A 15858-nucleotide genomic window follows, 5' to 3' on the forward strand; every position below is an offset into this window, starting at 1 on the left:
TTTTTTTTTTTTTTTTTTTTTTTTTGGTTTTTTTTTTTTTGAGACAGGGTTTCTCTGTATAGCCCGGCTGTCCTGGAACTCACTCTGTAGACCAGGCTGACCTCGAACTCAGAAATCCGCCTGCCTCTGCCTCCCAAGTGCTGGGATTAAAGGCGTGCGCCACCACCGCCCAGCCTTATTTATTTATTTATTTATTTATTTATTTATTTATTTTTGGTTTCTCGTTTCTCTTTTACAGCACCACATTTGTACTTTTTATAAGAATGTCTAACAACTTCCTTAACTCAATTGTGTTGGGTTGTGTTGTTTTGTTTTGTTTTGTTTTTTCACATTGCAGTGTAAGCTTTCTGGGCCCTGTGCACACATTGTATCACCCTAGTACTACCTAGTGCGGTGTCTCAGAGTAGCCACTGAAAGACATTTTGAGGAATGAATAAATGAATGATACTTAGTATTGGATGACCTTGAGTTTCTGAAACTCCTGCATTCCTGCATCCACCTCCCAAATCCTGGGCTTACAGGAATATACGACCATCACCAGTGTATGCAGTGCTAGGGATCTAATTCAGGGATTCTTGCATATTAAGCACACACATTACCTAACTAAGCTATATCCCCTGCCCTCTTGGATATGTGTAGTCTGGGGGTGGTGCATGTGGAGGTCAGAGGTCAATATCATGAGTCTTTACTCTTTACCTCCCTTCCGTCTTAGGGTTTCTCTGTATAGCCTTGGCTGTTGAGAGTGTTAGCCTCTAACTCAGAGTTCCGCCTGCCTCTGCCTCTGGAATGCTGGCATTAAAGTGTACACCACCAACAACTGGCAACTATTTGTACTTTTTATCAGGCGCTTTTTGTTTTATATTAAGACTTTTGCAGTTTTGAGACCCTGGTTTTGAGACAGGGTCTCTCTTTGTAGTCCTCACTGTGCTAGAACTCAAGTGTGTTGACCAGGCTGGCATTGAACTCAGATTTACCTGCATCTGCATCCCATGATATTTTCTCTTTTCTTCAGATGTTGAATTGGTAATATGAGGTCAAAATTATTGTGACTTTTTTCTTTGTGTATTCCCAATGTTTGACACAACTCTTATTAAATTAGTGTTTATTGAAAACTCAGCATATTGGCATATGCCTTTAATCCCAACATTTGGAATGTAGAGACAAGTGGCTCTCTGAGTTCTAGGCAAGTCTGGTCTGTGTAGTGAGTTCCAGGATAGCCAGGGCTATGTTGAGAGTCCCTATCTCAAAAAAGAAAGTAAACCAAAAGAAAAATGTTTTCTGAAAGAATATCAGCTTTATGCTAACAAAAAAAGAATTGTACCAATATTATCATGATTTTCTTATCTATTTCCTATTGGTATATATAATCTGGCTTCTGCTTTTCTTCTGTATCTATTTCTAGATGTCAGTTTTTTATTACATTTATGGGGTGGTGACAGGTGTGTAGAGATCAGAGGACTACTTGGAGGAGTTGGTTCTCTCCTTCAATCTTCTGGCCTCCAGGGGTTGAACATAGGTTATCAGTCTTGGTGAAAAGTGCTTTTACCTACTAGGCTGGCTCACCAGCTTCCCTACGTGTATCAACCAAAACAATCTATAAACGTACATCCGCAGTCTGAATCTCCTCATTGTTTGCTAATCCTTCCTCCAGGGGCTAGGCACTTTGTCACTGGTTATGCTCAGTGTTACTATGAACGTCTTTGTGAAGCACTTTCCCTTCTGAATTATGTTCCTGGGCTTTATTCTCACATGCGTCCAAGAGGATAGATGGATTGTTCCATACATCTACTCTCTCAGGCAACTACCTCCTTCATGATCTTTGCTCATGACATGTGTTACAGATTTAAGTATTCCAGTGACTCTGTCCTTTATTGTATTCTAACCTCCCAGGGTTTATGAGTGTAACAAACGCTGCAAATGTGACCCAAACATGTGCACAAATCGGTTGGTGCAGCATGGACTACAGGTTCGACTACAGCTATTTAAGACACAGAACAAGGGCTGGGGTATCCGCTGCTTGGATGACATCGCCAAAGGCTCTTTTGTCTGCATTTATGCAGGTTAGTGATAAAAGAGAAGGGTTTTTATCCTATGGGGTTTGGGACATGGAAAGTCAGGGAAATGTTAAACATAGCAAAGTGCTAGTGGACATGGTAGCACATGTCTGTAATTCAAGCACTCAGAAAGTGAAGGCAGAAAATGAGAGGAGATAACCTGGGCTGCATATCTAGACTCTACCTCAAAAAAACAGTGTCTGAGGAATGGAAATGTAGTTCAGGAGAACAGTGTATGCTTAGTTTTCAGGACACGCTGGAGTCAGCCCCTAATATTAAAAAAAAAAAAGAAAGGATGGATAGATGAATGGAGTGTTCTGACAGTTGAACTGGGAATAAGAGGAGATGGGAATCTCTTCTATGAAGGACATGAGGAGTGATACACCTTTACAGGTAGACCAAAGAGGAGCAAAGATGCCTCATAAACAGTGGAAGGGGATCAGATTTTGGCTATTGATGTTTCTTTCAGTGAGAGACCTCATTTAGATTCGATTGTATCATTTCTCACAGAGATATTTTAGCACAGCTAGGCAGTGCCAAGGAGGTAAACAAACAAAAACAAACAAAAAAAAAAACAGTAAAGGCAAGTCGACAAGCTACAGTGACAGTACCTTAATGTCAGAGACAAAGGTGGCATCCAAAGTAGCACATAATATAAGATTTTACCCTGCTAGTCAGTGTAGTACTGATGAAGACCTTCAATTTTCTTCATTCTCAGGCAAAATCCTGACAGATGACTTTGCAGACAAAGAAGGCCTGGAGATGGGTGATGAGTACTTTGCAAATCTGGACCACATTGAAAGTGTGGAGAACTTCAAGGAAGGGTATGAGAGTGATGTTCCCAGTTCCTCTGACAGCAGTGGGGTAGATATGAAGGACCAGGAAGATGGCAACAGCGGTTCAGAGGACCCTGAAGAATCCAATGATGACAGCTCTGATGACAACTTCTGTAAGGATGAAGACTTCAGCACCAGTTCAGTGTGGCGTAGCTATGCTACCCGGAGGCAGACTAGGGGTCAGAAGGAGAATGAATTGTCTGAGGTGACTTCCAAGGACTCCCGCCCCGCAGACCTCGGGCCTCCACATGTTCCTGTCCCTCCCTCCATGTCTGTAGGGGGCTGCAATCCACCTTCTTCTGAAGAGACACCCAAGAACAAGGTGGCCTCATGGTTGAGCTGCAATAGTGTCAGTGAAGGTGGATTTGCTGACTCTGACAGCCGTTCCTCCTTCAAGACTAGTGAAGGTGGAGATGGCCGTGCTGGGGGAGGCCGGGGAGAGGCTGAAAGGGCCTCTTTCTCAGGATTGAGCTTCAAGGATGAAGGGGACAATAAGCAGCCTAAAAAAGAGGTAAGAAATTTCCCCTCCAGAAATTACTTATTTTAATTCACAGTCCTGGAGGTATAAAGCTGCATCTGGTGATGGCCATCCTAACTGGCAGACTCCAGGGCAGTGTAAGGTGTTACGTGGCAAGAATCAGGGAATATGTGTCCATGTTAAAAGCAATGCCCTTTAGCATTGGTACAAATGAAGATTGAGACAGGGGCTCACCCCTTTTAAGACTTCATCTCAAATACAAAGAAATAAAGGGTTTATTGCTTTTGTTTTTAGTTAGGGTCACAGTACACTCCAGGTTGGCCTAAAATTTGCTATTACAAATCGTATCTTTGATGTTGAAATATTCTCCACTACAGGTAGTGAAACTGTTAGGTCCATGAAGCACTGCTCACAGTGCTGCTCTCTGAGGCCCATTATTGGGAAAGGTTAAAAAGGCCCTTGCCAGGGAACTATACTGCTGACTATTATTGTTAACCAGTTACAACGTGATTTCCCCACATCACCTCCTTTAGTGTGCCTCTTGCTGGCTTATGGTAATGTTGTCTTTGGAGATCTCCTGTTACTTTGGATGGACCATGAAAGCATTAACCTTTCCCTTGTTCCTTTCCAGGACGCTGAGGACCGAAACAAGACATCAGTGTAAGTGCTTGCTTTTTCTTCCTTCTAAGTCTGCCTCCTCCTCTCAAGTTTACAAAAGAAGCCTAAGAAACAGCCAGTAGCAACCTGACCCTCTCAATCTTTGGCCTTCCCGTAGAGTTACTGAAGGCTCTCAGAATCAAGGACACAGTCCTCCCATGAAGTCTGAAGGGCTTCGCCGACCAGCTAGTAAGATTTCTATGCTTCAGAGCCAGCGAGTTGTGACTTCTACTCAGTCAAACCCTGATGTGAGTGACATTCCTATGCTTATCCTGCCTTCTGTTTTATTCAGTCCAAGTAAAGGAGCATACAGCAGTCCCACCTCAAGTCCTTGGCTAGAGTGACTGTTAAGTCTCTTTGGCTTTGACTTTGTGCTTTGTTCTCCAACATGTAATCATCATCTTACTATCGCCATAGCCACTTTTGCCAAATCATGGGTAAAAGTATTAACTTGAAGCAGCCTTTCCATTAGCTTCTCTCCTTTCTTCACACTCTTCTGTCTCCCCAGGATATCCTGACACTGTCCAGCAGCACAGAAAGTGAGGGGGAAAGTGGAACCAGCCGAAAGCCCACTGCTGGTCAGACTTCAGCCACAGCCGTTGACAGTGATGACATCCAGACCATCTCTTCTGGCTCTGATGGTGATGACTTTGAGGACAAGAAGAACTTGTCAGGTAGTCTGAAAATGTTTGGATGTAGTAGGAACAGGAAAAGTAGGAAAAACAAACAATTTTAAAAGAAGGAAATATTTCAGATCCTAGAAGTTAGACAGACTTCCCAACTCAGCTAAACTGTTAAACTGCCACATGCCCTTCCTTTCTTCCCAGTACCCCTCCTTTTCTTCAGCTCCTTAGTTCGACATAAGTATTCATGCTTTTAATAAAGTGTGACAAAAAAGCTCAGCCTAGGGGTCTGGGGAGATAGCTCAGTGGTTAAGATAAGAGCACTGAGTACTCTTCCAAAGGTCCTCAGTTCAATTCTCTGCAACCACATGGGTGGCTCACAACCATCTCATGACCTCTTCTGATGTGTCTGAAGACAGCTACAGCATATTCATATATAAAATAAATAAAATCTTAAAAAAAAAAAAAAAAAAAAAAAAAGCTCAGGCTGGTGTTCCAAACCTATAGTCCATCTGAGACTCAGAAACAGAAAGCTTGTGGGTTTTGAGACCACCTGAGTTACATGAAACCTCATCTGAAACAATGTGACTAATGGTCTTCACCATCCCCAAGACAGTTTTTATGTAGCCCTGGTTGTTCTGGAATTCTTTATATAGATCATGTTAGCCTTGAACTCAAGAGATCTGCCTACTTCTACCTACCAAGTGCTGGGATTAAAAGCGTCCACCAGCCACACCTGGCTAGTGATTTAGAGTCTTAGCCTGAATTTAACTAGCTTATTGCTATCCCTGAACTGCAATAATTGGAATAAAAATGAGAGGACATGGGGCATGGTGGTAACATATGATTCCAGCACTTGGGAGGAAAGGGGTACAGGAGGATCACAAGTTTGAGACCAGCCTGACTTAAAGTGAAGGTGGTAGAATGTCTAGTTAGGAGGAGTTGGGATGATCCCTGACCACCTCTCCCCCACCCCCCTTTTTTTCCTTTCCAGGACCAACAAAGCGCCAGGTGGCAGTAAAATCAACCCGAGGCTTTGCTCTTAAATCAACCCATGGTATTGCCATTAAATCAACCAACATGGCTTCTGTGGACAAGGGGGAGAGTGCACCAGTTCGTAAGAACACACGCCAGTTCTATGATGGAGAAGAGTCTTGCTACATCATTGATGCCAAACTTGAAGGCAACCTAGGCCGCTACCTCAATGTGAGACTCTGAACCACCTCTAGGTGTAGGGTTATGCCATTGCTCTCAAATGCCTAACTTTTTAAAGATACTGTATAAACCTACCTTTGCTTATAAGTTGATCTCACAGAGTGAAGTAGCCTCCTTTGAAAACATGGCTGCTGTAGTATATAAGGGGTAGAGACTAGATAGGTATCTTTTTAATTCTCACAGAGCCAGATGCTTCCCTGGTTGACTGACTGTCATCTTTAAACTTACAGCACAGTTGCAGCCCCAACCTGTTTGTCCAGAATGTTTTTGTGGATACCCATGATCTTCGCTTCCCTTGGGTGGCTTTCTTTGCCAGCAAGTAAGGGGGATAATGAGGAAGGGGCAAGTTCTGTGGAGATTGGGGTGAGGGGGAATGCCTTTCTGTGTGATCAGGCTTCACCTTTACCCTCTAAACTCGTCCTTTTTCCTACTTCAGGAGAATCCGGGCTGGAACAGAACTCACTTGGGACTACAACTACGAAGTGGGGAGTGTGGAAGGCAAGGAGCTGCTGTGCTGCTGTGGGGCCATTGAATGCAGAGGGCGGCTTCTTTAGAGGAAAACTCTTCCTCACTTTGAGAACCCAGGAACTGAGTCTTCCTGACTTTTGAACTCTGACCCCAAGTCTCTGATCTAGCTTCTCCCCAGCTCTTAGTAGAAAGAAACGGGGATACTAGATCGGGACTTTTCCAGCGTGGTGCTAGCAGGCACTAGGGTGGGTAGACATGACCACTCTAGCATCAGCCTGAGGTCCTTCTCATCCTTTCCTGTGTTCATGATTCACATGGGCTGTGTATCTGCCATCCCTGGTTTGTACGGTTTCTTGAAAGTCTTCTAACAAGATGATAAAATAGAGATTGTGGTTTGTCTTTTCTCCTCAGTCCCGTCTTGATCTTCCAGGGAGAGGTCATTTCCCAGTTGGCAACTATCATTAGTTTACACCTCAATTTTATTTGCCCTGTATAATTTTTAACAACAAATGTTGCATAACCACGAGGGAGACCTAAGAAAACTAACCCCTTTCTCAAGTCTTAATAGTCTGAGACAGGCTGGGCGGTGGTGACGCATGCCTTTAATCCCAGCACTTGGGAAGCAGAGGCAGGCGGATTTCTGAGTTCGAGGCCAGCCTGGTCTACAGAGTGAGTTCCAAGACAGCCAGGGCTACCCAGAGAAACCCTGTCTCAAAAAAACCAAACAAAAAAAAAATCTGACACAGTCATGTTTTATTTAACCTTTAATATACTTTAATTAAAAAAAAATTAACATTACATTTTGGTCTGAAATGGTCCCTCACCGAAATGCCAAGTCCTAGCTATAGTTCTGGCTTTACAACTGAAACCCCAAATGTTCAATAAATAACAGAACTAGTTGCCCTTCTACTCCACACCAGCTTGTCTTAGCTGAATGGAGGGAAAGGGAGACCAGAGAAGGGAGGCAGTGAGATCCTAGGAACCATGGTCCCTGGGGTAGAGTGAGAGGCATGAATGCCCTTCTCCACTTAATTGACTTGTATTTAAGGAAGTTAAAAGTAGCTCAGCTTTCATTTTTGGCCTGAGCTAGGGAGCCTAGAAAGGTGGAACCTTGGTCCAGCTTTGGCAGAATGAGGCCCAGAAAAGGGACAGTAAGGCACAACCCTGGCGTGAAGTCAAGGAGTCAAAGGCAAACAGCTAGCTCGAAATTCTTAGGAATGAGGAATGTGAATTATGACTCCAACCCTCAGAGCTGAAGAAGGATTAGCAAGAGAAAGGGTAGCTTGGAAGGTAGAGAGGGAAGTAAGACCACCCTGTCTGGTTTAAAGGCAGCTGGGTGAAGAAGAGAGGAAGGTCAGCGTGGATCCTCATAGCCTTTCTCCCCAGAGCTCCAGCGCCCTGCCCCTGAAGGGAAGCTTGGCTAGTTTCTTGGCCTCGTGTATTGATGTGGGAGGCAGCTAGGACAATGGTTCAGTCATTCTTAGGATGATTGTTATTGAGGATGGGGTGGCCATTAGCTAGGAGCCGGCTCTTTTCTCCTGCCCCAGCTGCAGCCTCCTCCCCCTCTGAACTCTCCGTTTCTTCTCTGTCGCTGCGTTCATCTTCTATCAGCTGTGAAAAGGACAAAAAGGGTTATGTATCCTTCAGTATCCAAGGGCTACCCTCTGAGTTTCCTATTATCCACCCCCTCCCCAACATGCTCCCATGTTAGCATGACAAGGAATTTGATCTACAAAGGGCCTTCCTCACCTTTCCAGTTATGAACTTGTGGGCCATGCGCAGAATGAAGTATGCCCAGAAGATCTGGAGCATCTGTAACACTGCCATCATGGCATTGAAGAAGTAATAGCCAAAGAAGGCAGGGTAGAGCTCCAGTGGGTAGATGATTGTGCAGTGTAGGATCCTGAGGATTTAAGGGCAAACTGTAAGCATGGCTGTGGGTGAAAGCTTGAGGGCAGGAGCCTGAGCACCCACTCACCAGAAGGGCATGATAACCAGCCGAGTGATGATGAAGACGACGGCGAACACAATGAAGAGGTTGTTGCAGGTGTTTTTCCATCCCGCGTAGTTAAACATCTTGGCAGACTGTGGAAATAGTCCCATCTATTATCATGGACTCTTGACTCCCATAGACATTAATATGTACATGTGGTTAGCAGCACTGAGGATACCCTCTCAATCCCCTAGAAGATGAGGGACCTGCACTGGGGCCTCTACTGTGCGGAAGCCTAACCTCCAGCAGGTAGTCAGAAGAGTCATGCAGAGCCATGATGAGGGTCCCTGCTCGGACGTAATTGGCAAACCAGGAGAAGCAGAGGAGAATGATGGTGGCCACGTGGTGGATGATCTGTTCCTTAAAATCCTGCAGAAAAGAGAGGCTCCAAGGAACTCTGCCCTGTTCACTGTTCCTTCTTCCTCCCCCTCAAATGCTGTTCCCCACATCCCAGGAGCTCTGCCCAGATCCTCACGAAGTCAAAGGGAGTCTCTTCACCCCATGACCTCATCTTGCCTCTTCACCCACCTTTCGCTTGACATCAGAGGCAACGCTGAAGAGCAGGGACCAGTAGAAGGAAAGTTCAATCATGTAGTACCAATACTGAGAAGGGATGATGCTCTGGGAGAGGAAAGAGGGGTAAGGACTCCCAGAACAATTACCTAAGGGGCACACCTCCAAACTCATCACTTCTAGCCCCACAAGATAGTCTTCATTCATGACTGTCCTCTGCCTTCTATCCATGAAACCCTTAAGTGGGTATTGTGTGCCACAGAACACTCCTACATAAGGGATTTTCTCATACCTGGATGGGATATCCCTCCCAAACTTTCCTCAAGTCATAGAACCAGGGTTTCTGCAAAGAAAGATTAAAGGAAGAAGGACTCACACACATCCTATGGCCTTACCCCATCTTAGAGGATGTGCTCCCACTTCCAGTACTCACATCCACAATGACAGCCATGCCAGCAACAAAGGCAATTAGGTAATATGTAAATCTCCAGCTGCAAGAGGAAGCAAGGTGAGAGGATCAATAGTTTCTCACTGCCCCCTGCCCCCAGACACCCTCTCAAGGTACCCTCACCTCTTCTGCATACCACATCTCTCCTCCCAGCAAGAGAAAACACAACTGTGCCACCCAGCTTCATTTGCCCCAACTTCCCCTACCTGGCTTCTCGGAACTTCTTGAGAAGACTGGGCCTGTCCTGGTTGCGGCGGCGGCGGAACCAGCGTTCTACCTGGCGTCCAGAGAGCCCACTCTGCCGAGACAAAAGCTCTACCTCCACCTAGGCATAGTGAGACCATCATATTCAGCCCTCAGATCAGCAGTGCCCCCATTCTACTTAACCTCTCCCCACAATAACCTGAGTCAGGCCCACCCTCTGCCAAGTCCTCGCCTTCCAAAGCAAGCATTCAAACTCTGACCCACCCAAACTCAGCAACTCCCAGAGTCATCTGCAGCTCATACCTGCTTGGGCTGCTTGCCACTGGTCAGGTAGAAATGCTCTAAGGTGGCATTGGGAGGTGCTCGCAGTCGAGTTTTCTCCTTAACATTCAGGAGGGCAGCCAGGGGTGTAGCCACATAACTGGGTAAGGGACATGAGAGAGAGGTGTCTGGCTCCTTTGGAGCACTCCTAACCTCTAAATAGGACAGAGAAAGTACTGCAAAACTTAATTCTGGGCCTCAGTTTCCCAAGTTCCCTGGCAACCACCTTTCCTCTAGCCTCCTGGGCTGCCCACAGCTGACAAAGCTGCCTATGTTCACTATTGACCAGGCGAGGAGGCGGGTGTAGGATGAGAACAAATAACCATTGAAGGAAAAGGTTGGGGGTGCAGAGCCCTCAGGAAGACAATGGTGCCCTGGGGGAGGGGGAGCATGGGTAGGGACGTGGGTGGCCAGAACACCACTGTCTGGAACTAAGTATCAAGAGACCAACATGAAGCCTGATAGGTTGGCAGACAGTTCAGGGAAGGTTTGAGGGCATGCTCACAGCTCAAAGAAGTATCGAATGATGAGAAAGAGCAGGGCCAGGGGGAGTGTGATGTAGAGGTCTGAGGCTTTGGCATAGACACGTCCATCTTTGTCTTCTAGATCAGCCCAGGTTAAGTTCACAGGCAGCCACAGTCGTTCCCACCAGAAGTAGTCATACAAGGTCTGGAGCATCCTAAGTGAGGAAGGGAAAAGGCATAAGGGCAAGCACTCTGCAGGCAAGAGAAGGGGTGAATGCTCCTGGTCGTCAAAAGGAATAATGGGACAATGACTCAAGTCTTGGACTCTGGCTCCATGGCCTTGAAATGAACTGGTTGGCTGAAGTGAGCTGGTCTCCTCATCTGTAATAGGAAATCAGTGGCTTTCAAGTTCAGCATTTAATTATAGTTTGATGCAACCTTAGGTGATGTTGACACCACTCGGGCCTGATTCCCTGCAATTAAAAAAAAAAAAAAAGCATTCCTTTCTTATCAATCTTATCTTTTGGATCTCAACCTTGAGGACAAGCAAAACCCAGTCTGAGAAGCAATAGTCAAGAATCTGGAAAGTTAATGAGGGAGAGTGAGCATACGGTACATGCCTCTAAGCCCAGCACTCACGAGGCAGAGGCAGAGGCAGGAGCATCCACACAGCAAGTTCCAGGACATTGAGGGCTACAAAGTAATACCCTTAGTTTGTAAAATAGGTTATATCAGGGGTGCTGATGGGTTGGCACTTGAGCTGCCGAGGCAGAAGGATCAAAAGTTTGAGACCAAGCTGCATAAGCTGTGGAAGAGGAAGAGGAGGGGAGAAGGAAGCCAGCTCAGTTTTAAACGAATGGGACAAAGCACACCCCCAAAGCAGTGAGCAGCAAACACCTGCACACTTGACTGCACTTCACACCAAGTCAGTTAGTGTCTACATGGGAAGCAGAAAATCATCTGTAAACCTCTGTTCAGAAAGGAAGTGAAGGAGAATTTGAGCCAGCAAGATCTACCAAGGAAAAGCAAGTTCCAGGACAGGCAGGGCTACAGAGAAACCCTGTCTTGAAAAAAAAAAAAAAAAAAAAAAAAAAAAAAAAAAAAAAAAAAAAAAAACAAGAAAAGAAAAAAAGGAAGGAAGGAGAGAAAAAGAAAGGAGCTGGGGCACAGATACAGATATAGTCAGGACTGGGGACAGGGAATGTGAACAGAAGACCAATGCTGGTAAAACTGAGCTATTCCCCTCACCATCTTTCTTCTTTGAGATGGCACTTATGCACTCATGACCCTATGGCCTCAGCAGCAGCTTAAGCGCTGAGATTACAGACTCGTCACCATTCCTGACATAACCTATCCCTTCAAAGGCTTACTGAGTACATAAAAACCTGCCTGCAAGGGAACCAGCCAGCATCCTCAAGCCAGGAAAGAGCTGCTGCCTTCAACTTCCCTTCTTCCCTTCACAGAAAGAGCAATGTGGCATTGACCACCGGAACCTAGATAAGGCAGGGAATAGTCTTTGGCAGCTGGCTGGGGTTGAGAAGCCACCTTCAGGTGTCCCTGAAGGGTCACGCATCAACACAAAGTCTGGAAACTCTAAGACTTGCCAATAGGAGAGTCAGGGATGTCCTCCAGGCTCCACAGCTCTCTTCCTCTTATGAATAGGGAGGAGAGGTGGCAGCATGCAGACTGACCTAAAGACTATGAGCTGTGACAGGAGAAAGGTGGTCTCCCAGATGGAGAGGAACCGAGCAGCAGCCTGTGGACCAGTGGTGAGCAGAGGCACCAGGCACTGAATATGGAGTTGCTGAAGGAGGTGGAACCCTCAGCCCACAGCTGAGCTAGGCTGGTCCTAGGTCTGGTTGGCTCTTTCAACAGCCCCGCCTCCACCCTCCACAGAAGCACTTGCGAAATCCCTCTGTCACAGGTCAGTCAGTATTCCAGCTCAAGGACTTTACCCTCTGGTCCCCACTGCTGGTCACCGCTCTTTTGGATGAACTCAGAGGTCAGCACAGACAGTAAAGGATTTTCAGCAGCACACACATGGCACACACATCCCCATTATTCATTCCAGGCCCAACACGGAGAGAGCACTGTCCCCTCCCCTTCACCTCAACCTGAATTTTTATTTATTTTATTTTAATTTTTTTTGGTTTTTCGAGACAGGGTTTCTCTGTGTAGCCCTGGCTGTCCTGGAACTCACTCTGTAGACCAGGCTAGCCTCGAACTCAGAAATCTGCCTGCCTCTGCCTCCCAAGTGATGGGATTAAAGGCATTCAACCTGAATATTTAATTTGTTAAAGAGTGGAAGCCTCTCCAAAGGGCAGAATTCCCTGTAACTACCCCCACAGGCACACTTTCTTCCTAGAGAAAAGAAGAAAACCGAACAGGGAAGGGAAGAAGGCAGAAGGCCAACTGAAGGAGCAATTTGGACACCCCACTTCTTCCTTCTTACCTTTTGGGTTATCTGGATAAGAGGTAGGGACCCATACCTGACCTTGTCACCTGGCTACTGTGTTTCGTAGTGCCTAACTTTTCCTCCAAGGAGACCTAAGCTCAAGTATGCAGAAAATCCTAGCCTTGGGCTATCTCCATGCCATCCCATAACTAAGATGTTTTATTTTTCTTTCTTTCTTTTTTTTCTTTTCTTTTTTGTTTTTTTGTTTTTTTCTGAGACAGAGTTTCTCTGTGTAGCCCTGGCTGTCCTGGAACTCACTCTGTAGACCAGGCTGGCCTGGAACTCAGAAATCCACCTGCCTCAGCCTCCCAAGTGCTGGGATTAAAGGCACCACTACCCAGTGCTGAAATGTTTTTCTTGATTGAACTTTTTGAGGGTTAAAGATTCAGAGAGCTAGCTAAGGGCCCAGAGAGCGGGTGGAGCCTCTCTCCTGGGCTCCAGCTGCATAGGAATGTCTAGTGCTTTTCTTATCCCTATAAAGAAGGTAAGGAGCTAGAGGGTGGGGGTTGGGTAGCCCAACAGGGTATTACAGAACAAAACACCTATCTCAGCCCCAGGCAGCCCCGTGCTTTGTCACTGGGCAGTGAAAACTGCTGGGGGCCTGCACACTGGGCTCCATGCTTGCTGTTTCTTTCTTCAAGCTTGCTTTCTTTGCTGTTTTGAACTTCCACAGCAGAGAAGCTGCACCCGATGCAGCAGAGTCAGGACTTTTAACTCAACAGGAAGGGAAGGGACTAGGGTTTCCAGCCTTACACAGATCGTCTGCTCCCTGCTGCACCCCTGGTGGCTACTTGGCACCAACACACCAGACAAAGAGCATTCCATCAACAAGAAATCAGGACAAGAGAGGGCGACATCCAGCCCCTAAGGGCTGATTACACCTTGATTACACCTGCAACTTGATTACACCTGCAACTTTTCCACTCACAAAAATTATACCGCCTGCACACACGAAGAGATACAGTGTAGTGTCCGTCTATCTGTCCTCCTCACGCACACCTGCACACTTCCTGAGACACAGGCTGAAGAGGAGCCAGTACAGCACAGATTTCACAAGCATTATGTTACTCGAAACTTAAGCAGGGTTCTTGCCTGGCTCCAACCTTTGCTCCAACTCTGATTGATCCTCCCCCTCAAAGACCCTCCAACCCAAGTGAAAAGGGGGCAAGAGACGGGCGCCTGCAGACCCAGAAGGCTGGGAGGGTAGCCATGTAACCCATAAGAAACCTATAAACCGGGCAGTGGTGGCGCACGCCTTTAATCCCAGCACTTGGGAGGCAGAGGCAGGCGGATTTCTGAGTTCAAGGACAGCCTGGTCTACAGAGTGAGTTCCAGGACAGCCAGGGCTGCACAGAGAAACCCTGTCTCGAAAAACAAAAACAAAAGAAAACCCCAGACCCAGTGGGACAGGGGATAGAGTGAAAGGGACTCTTCACAGGCTCTCAAGTCTAAGCAAACATGAAAAAGGCAAAATAGTCCTAAGTAGACTTTTGAAAACTTTCTTTTCAGGTAACAGTAGCTACTCATAAACGCCTTTCTAGACAGTGAAGAGCAACAGAAGTCAAAAGGTGTGTCAACTGCTTCAGGCTACAGCACGAGTCCAAAAATATGGGTCAGACTCTGGGAAAGGCAAGAGGGTGAGGCTGTGACAACAGTGGCCTCCGGCTTCTGTGGCCTACAGCTTCAGTGGGATGTGTCACAAACTTCCCTGCCCCAACCCCAAACACTGTACAAGAATATGCCCCCCCAGGGACAGGGAAAGGCCAGTAGGATTAAGGATTAAGTAGCAGTTGCAAGTGGGGTGATGCTGAAAGGAATTGTACAGTGTCAGTCTGCCTGTGGCCAGCAACAGAGGGGGAAAGGCCCCTCTTCCCAGAGAGAAACCTATCCAGAGGCCCAGTGAGAATAGAGGGGTATGAGGCAGTAGAGGCAGTAATAGACAGAAGGACCAATTCTCTCTCTCTCTCTCTCTCTCTCTCTCTCTCTCTCTCTCTCTCTTTCTCTCTCTCTCTCTCTCTCTCTCTCTCACACACACACACACACACACACACCTTAGAAATTAGGCAGTGTGTGGCCAGAAACAAGACCTAAGGGACAGAATCCTTACCCTTAAGAGCCCCATCACAAATGCAGTCAACAACTGGTCACCTCGGCTCTGGGATGGGAAGTGACTTCCTACCCCAGCTCTAACACAAACAGAAGTAATTTCTGGAGGCCTTCCCTAATTCAGTTCTCTAGGAAGAACCCCCCACTCCAGACCTCACAGTGCTTAGAACACCTGACAGCTGAGGCTGGCAACTCATATAACTGAGATCTGGTTTGGATGCCAGGAGTGTGTCTTAGGTGCAGGAACTCCCAAGCTCAGTCTAAAAAGGAATGTCACCCACCTGCTAGTCAACTAGCTTGAGGGCCTCTGGGCCTGTAATTAGCAAGTTACCACCCAGAGCGGGACACACACGCCCCATAACGGTATAGGAATGTTAGCCCTTTGGGGCTGGGACAGACACTCTAGTGTACTCCTTCCTGTTTCCCGTTAGGCACATGGACGCTCTAACCTCCCTCCTGGGATGAGCACAAGGGGCTCAGCAGCAGCGGCAGAGGCGGCGGCGGCCGAGTAGCAGCAACAGCAGCAGGGGCCGCCACTGCTCGTCCTCGGCCTCCACACTCAGGCCCTAGGACGCACGCGGGCCCCCAGGGGCTTCTAGCAGCAAGGGTCGGCTACTGCTCCACTCCCAACAAAGGGGCGTCTGTGCCTCAGATCCAGAGCGAGCGCCCGGCTCCAGCCTCTACCTGTTGCCCCGCAGGCCTGCTCCGGGCGGAGGCCCCAGCCGGGCCGGAGCGACCGCTCCCGCAGTGCTCGGCCCGCCCTCCGGCAGGCCGGCCGCCATGAGCTGGTGGAGGCCCCGCTCCCTCCGATTTGCGCCCTGAGCCCCCACCACTGCCGCTGTCCCGCCACCCCCGCGGCCCCGCGCACAGACTCACTCGGCGGCCGGTGCAGAGCTGACCGGTCCGGGCGCCGCTGCTCCGTGTCTCACTTCCAGCGCCCGGCCAGTGCGCACTGACTGGGCCGGGTCCTCTCCTCCCCCTTCCGCTGCCCGCGGCTCCCTCCTTCCTCCTTTGCCCGCCGAG

The 15858-nt window shown here is 47.6% G+C and overlaps 2 protein-coding genes across 4 annotated transcripts in view; one reads left to right on the forward strand and one right to left on the reverse strand.

Moving 5' to 3' along the window:
• Setdb1 (SET domain bifurcated histone lysine methyltransferase 1) overlaps positions 1-6718 on the forward strand; it is a 31638-nt gene extending 24920 nt beyond the window's left edge. For both annotated transcript variants that reach the window (XM_028789666.1, XM_028789667.1), the window contains 8 exons: positions 1891-2060; positions 2773-3401; positions 4000-4028; positions 4144-4273; positions 4534-4699; positions 5643-5854; positions 6094-6182; positions 6300-6718. In XM_028789666.1, coding sequence (XP_028645499.1) covers positions 1891-2060; positions 2773-3401; positions 4000-4028; positions 4144-4273; positions 4534-4699; positions 5643-5854; positions 6094-6182; positions 6300-6417 — 1543 coding nt within the window. In that variant the 3' untranslated portion in view covers positions 6418-6718. The remainder of the gene's footprint in view (positions 1-1890; positions 2061-2772; positions 3402-3999; positions 4029-4143; positions 4274-4533; positions 4700-5642; positions 5855-6093; positions 6183-6299) is intronic.
• A 1083-nt stretch (positions 6719-7801) lies between these two features.
• Positions 7802-15808, reverse strand: Cers2 (ceramide synthase 2). Of its 2 annotated transcripts, none has more exons than XM_028789708.1 (11): positions 15712-15808; positions 10316-10489; positions 9793-9910; positions 9492-9610; positions 9271-9328; positions 9130-9180; positions 8853-8945; positions 8565-8693; positions 8310-8416; positions 8081-8234; positions 7802-7942 (listed from the first exon to the last, which is right to left on the reverse strand). In XM_028789708.1, exons 2-11 carry the CDS (start codon positions 10486-10488, stop codon positions 7802-7804), a joined length of 1143 nt encoding a protein of 380 aa, XP_028645541.1. In that variant the 5' UTR covers position 10489; positions 15712-15808. The 2 variants fall into 2 exon arrangements, with proteins under 2 accessions (XP_028645541.1, XP_028645542.1); XM_028789709.1 differs by lacking the exon at positions 15712-15808 and adding an exon at positions 11966-12073.
• Positions 15809-15858: the final 50 nt, after the last annotated feature.

The sequence above is a fragment of the Grammomys surdaster genome, unplaced genomic scaffold (assembly GCF_004785775.1).
Source record: "Grammomys surdaster isolate TR1022 unplaced genomic scaffold, NIH_TR_1.0 125849, whole genome shotgun sequence".
Classification (NCBI taxonomy): Eukaryota; Metazoa; Chordata; class Mammalia; order Rodentia; family Muridae; genus Grammomys; species Grammomys surdaster.

Bases quoted from the DNA above. Each gene is read 5' to 3' on its own strand.
- Cers2 (XM_028789708.1), bottom strand. From the start codon at position 10,488: ATGCTCCAGACCTTGTATGACTACTTCTGGTGGGAACGACTGTGGCTG. The intron at 8,946-9,129 runs GTATGAGAAAAT...TTCCTCTCCCAG, and splicing joins GGGAGGGATATCCCATCCAG to AGCATCATCCCTTCTCAGTA. The intron at 8,417-8,564 runs GTTAGGCTTCCG...CTATTTCCACAG, and splicing joins CTTCTGACTACCTGCTGGAG to TCTGCCAAGATGTTTAACTA.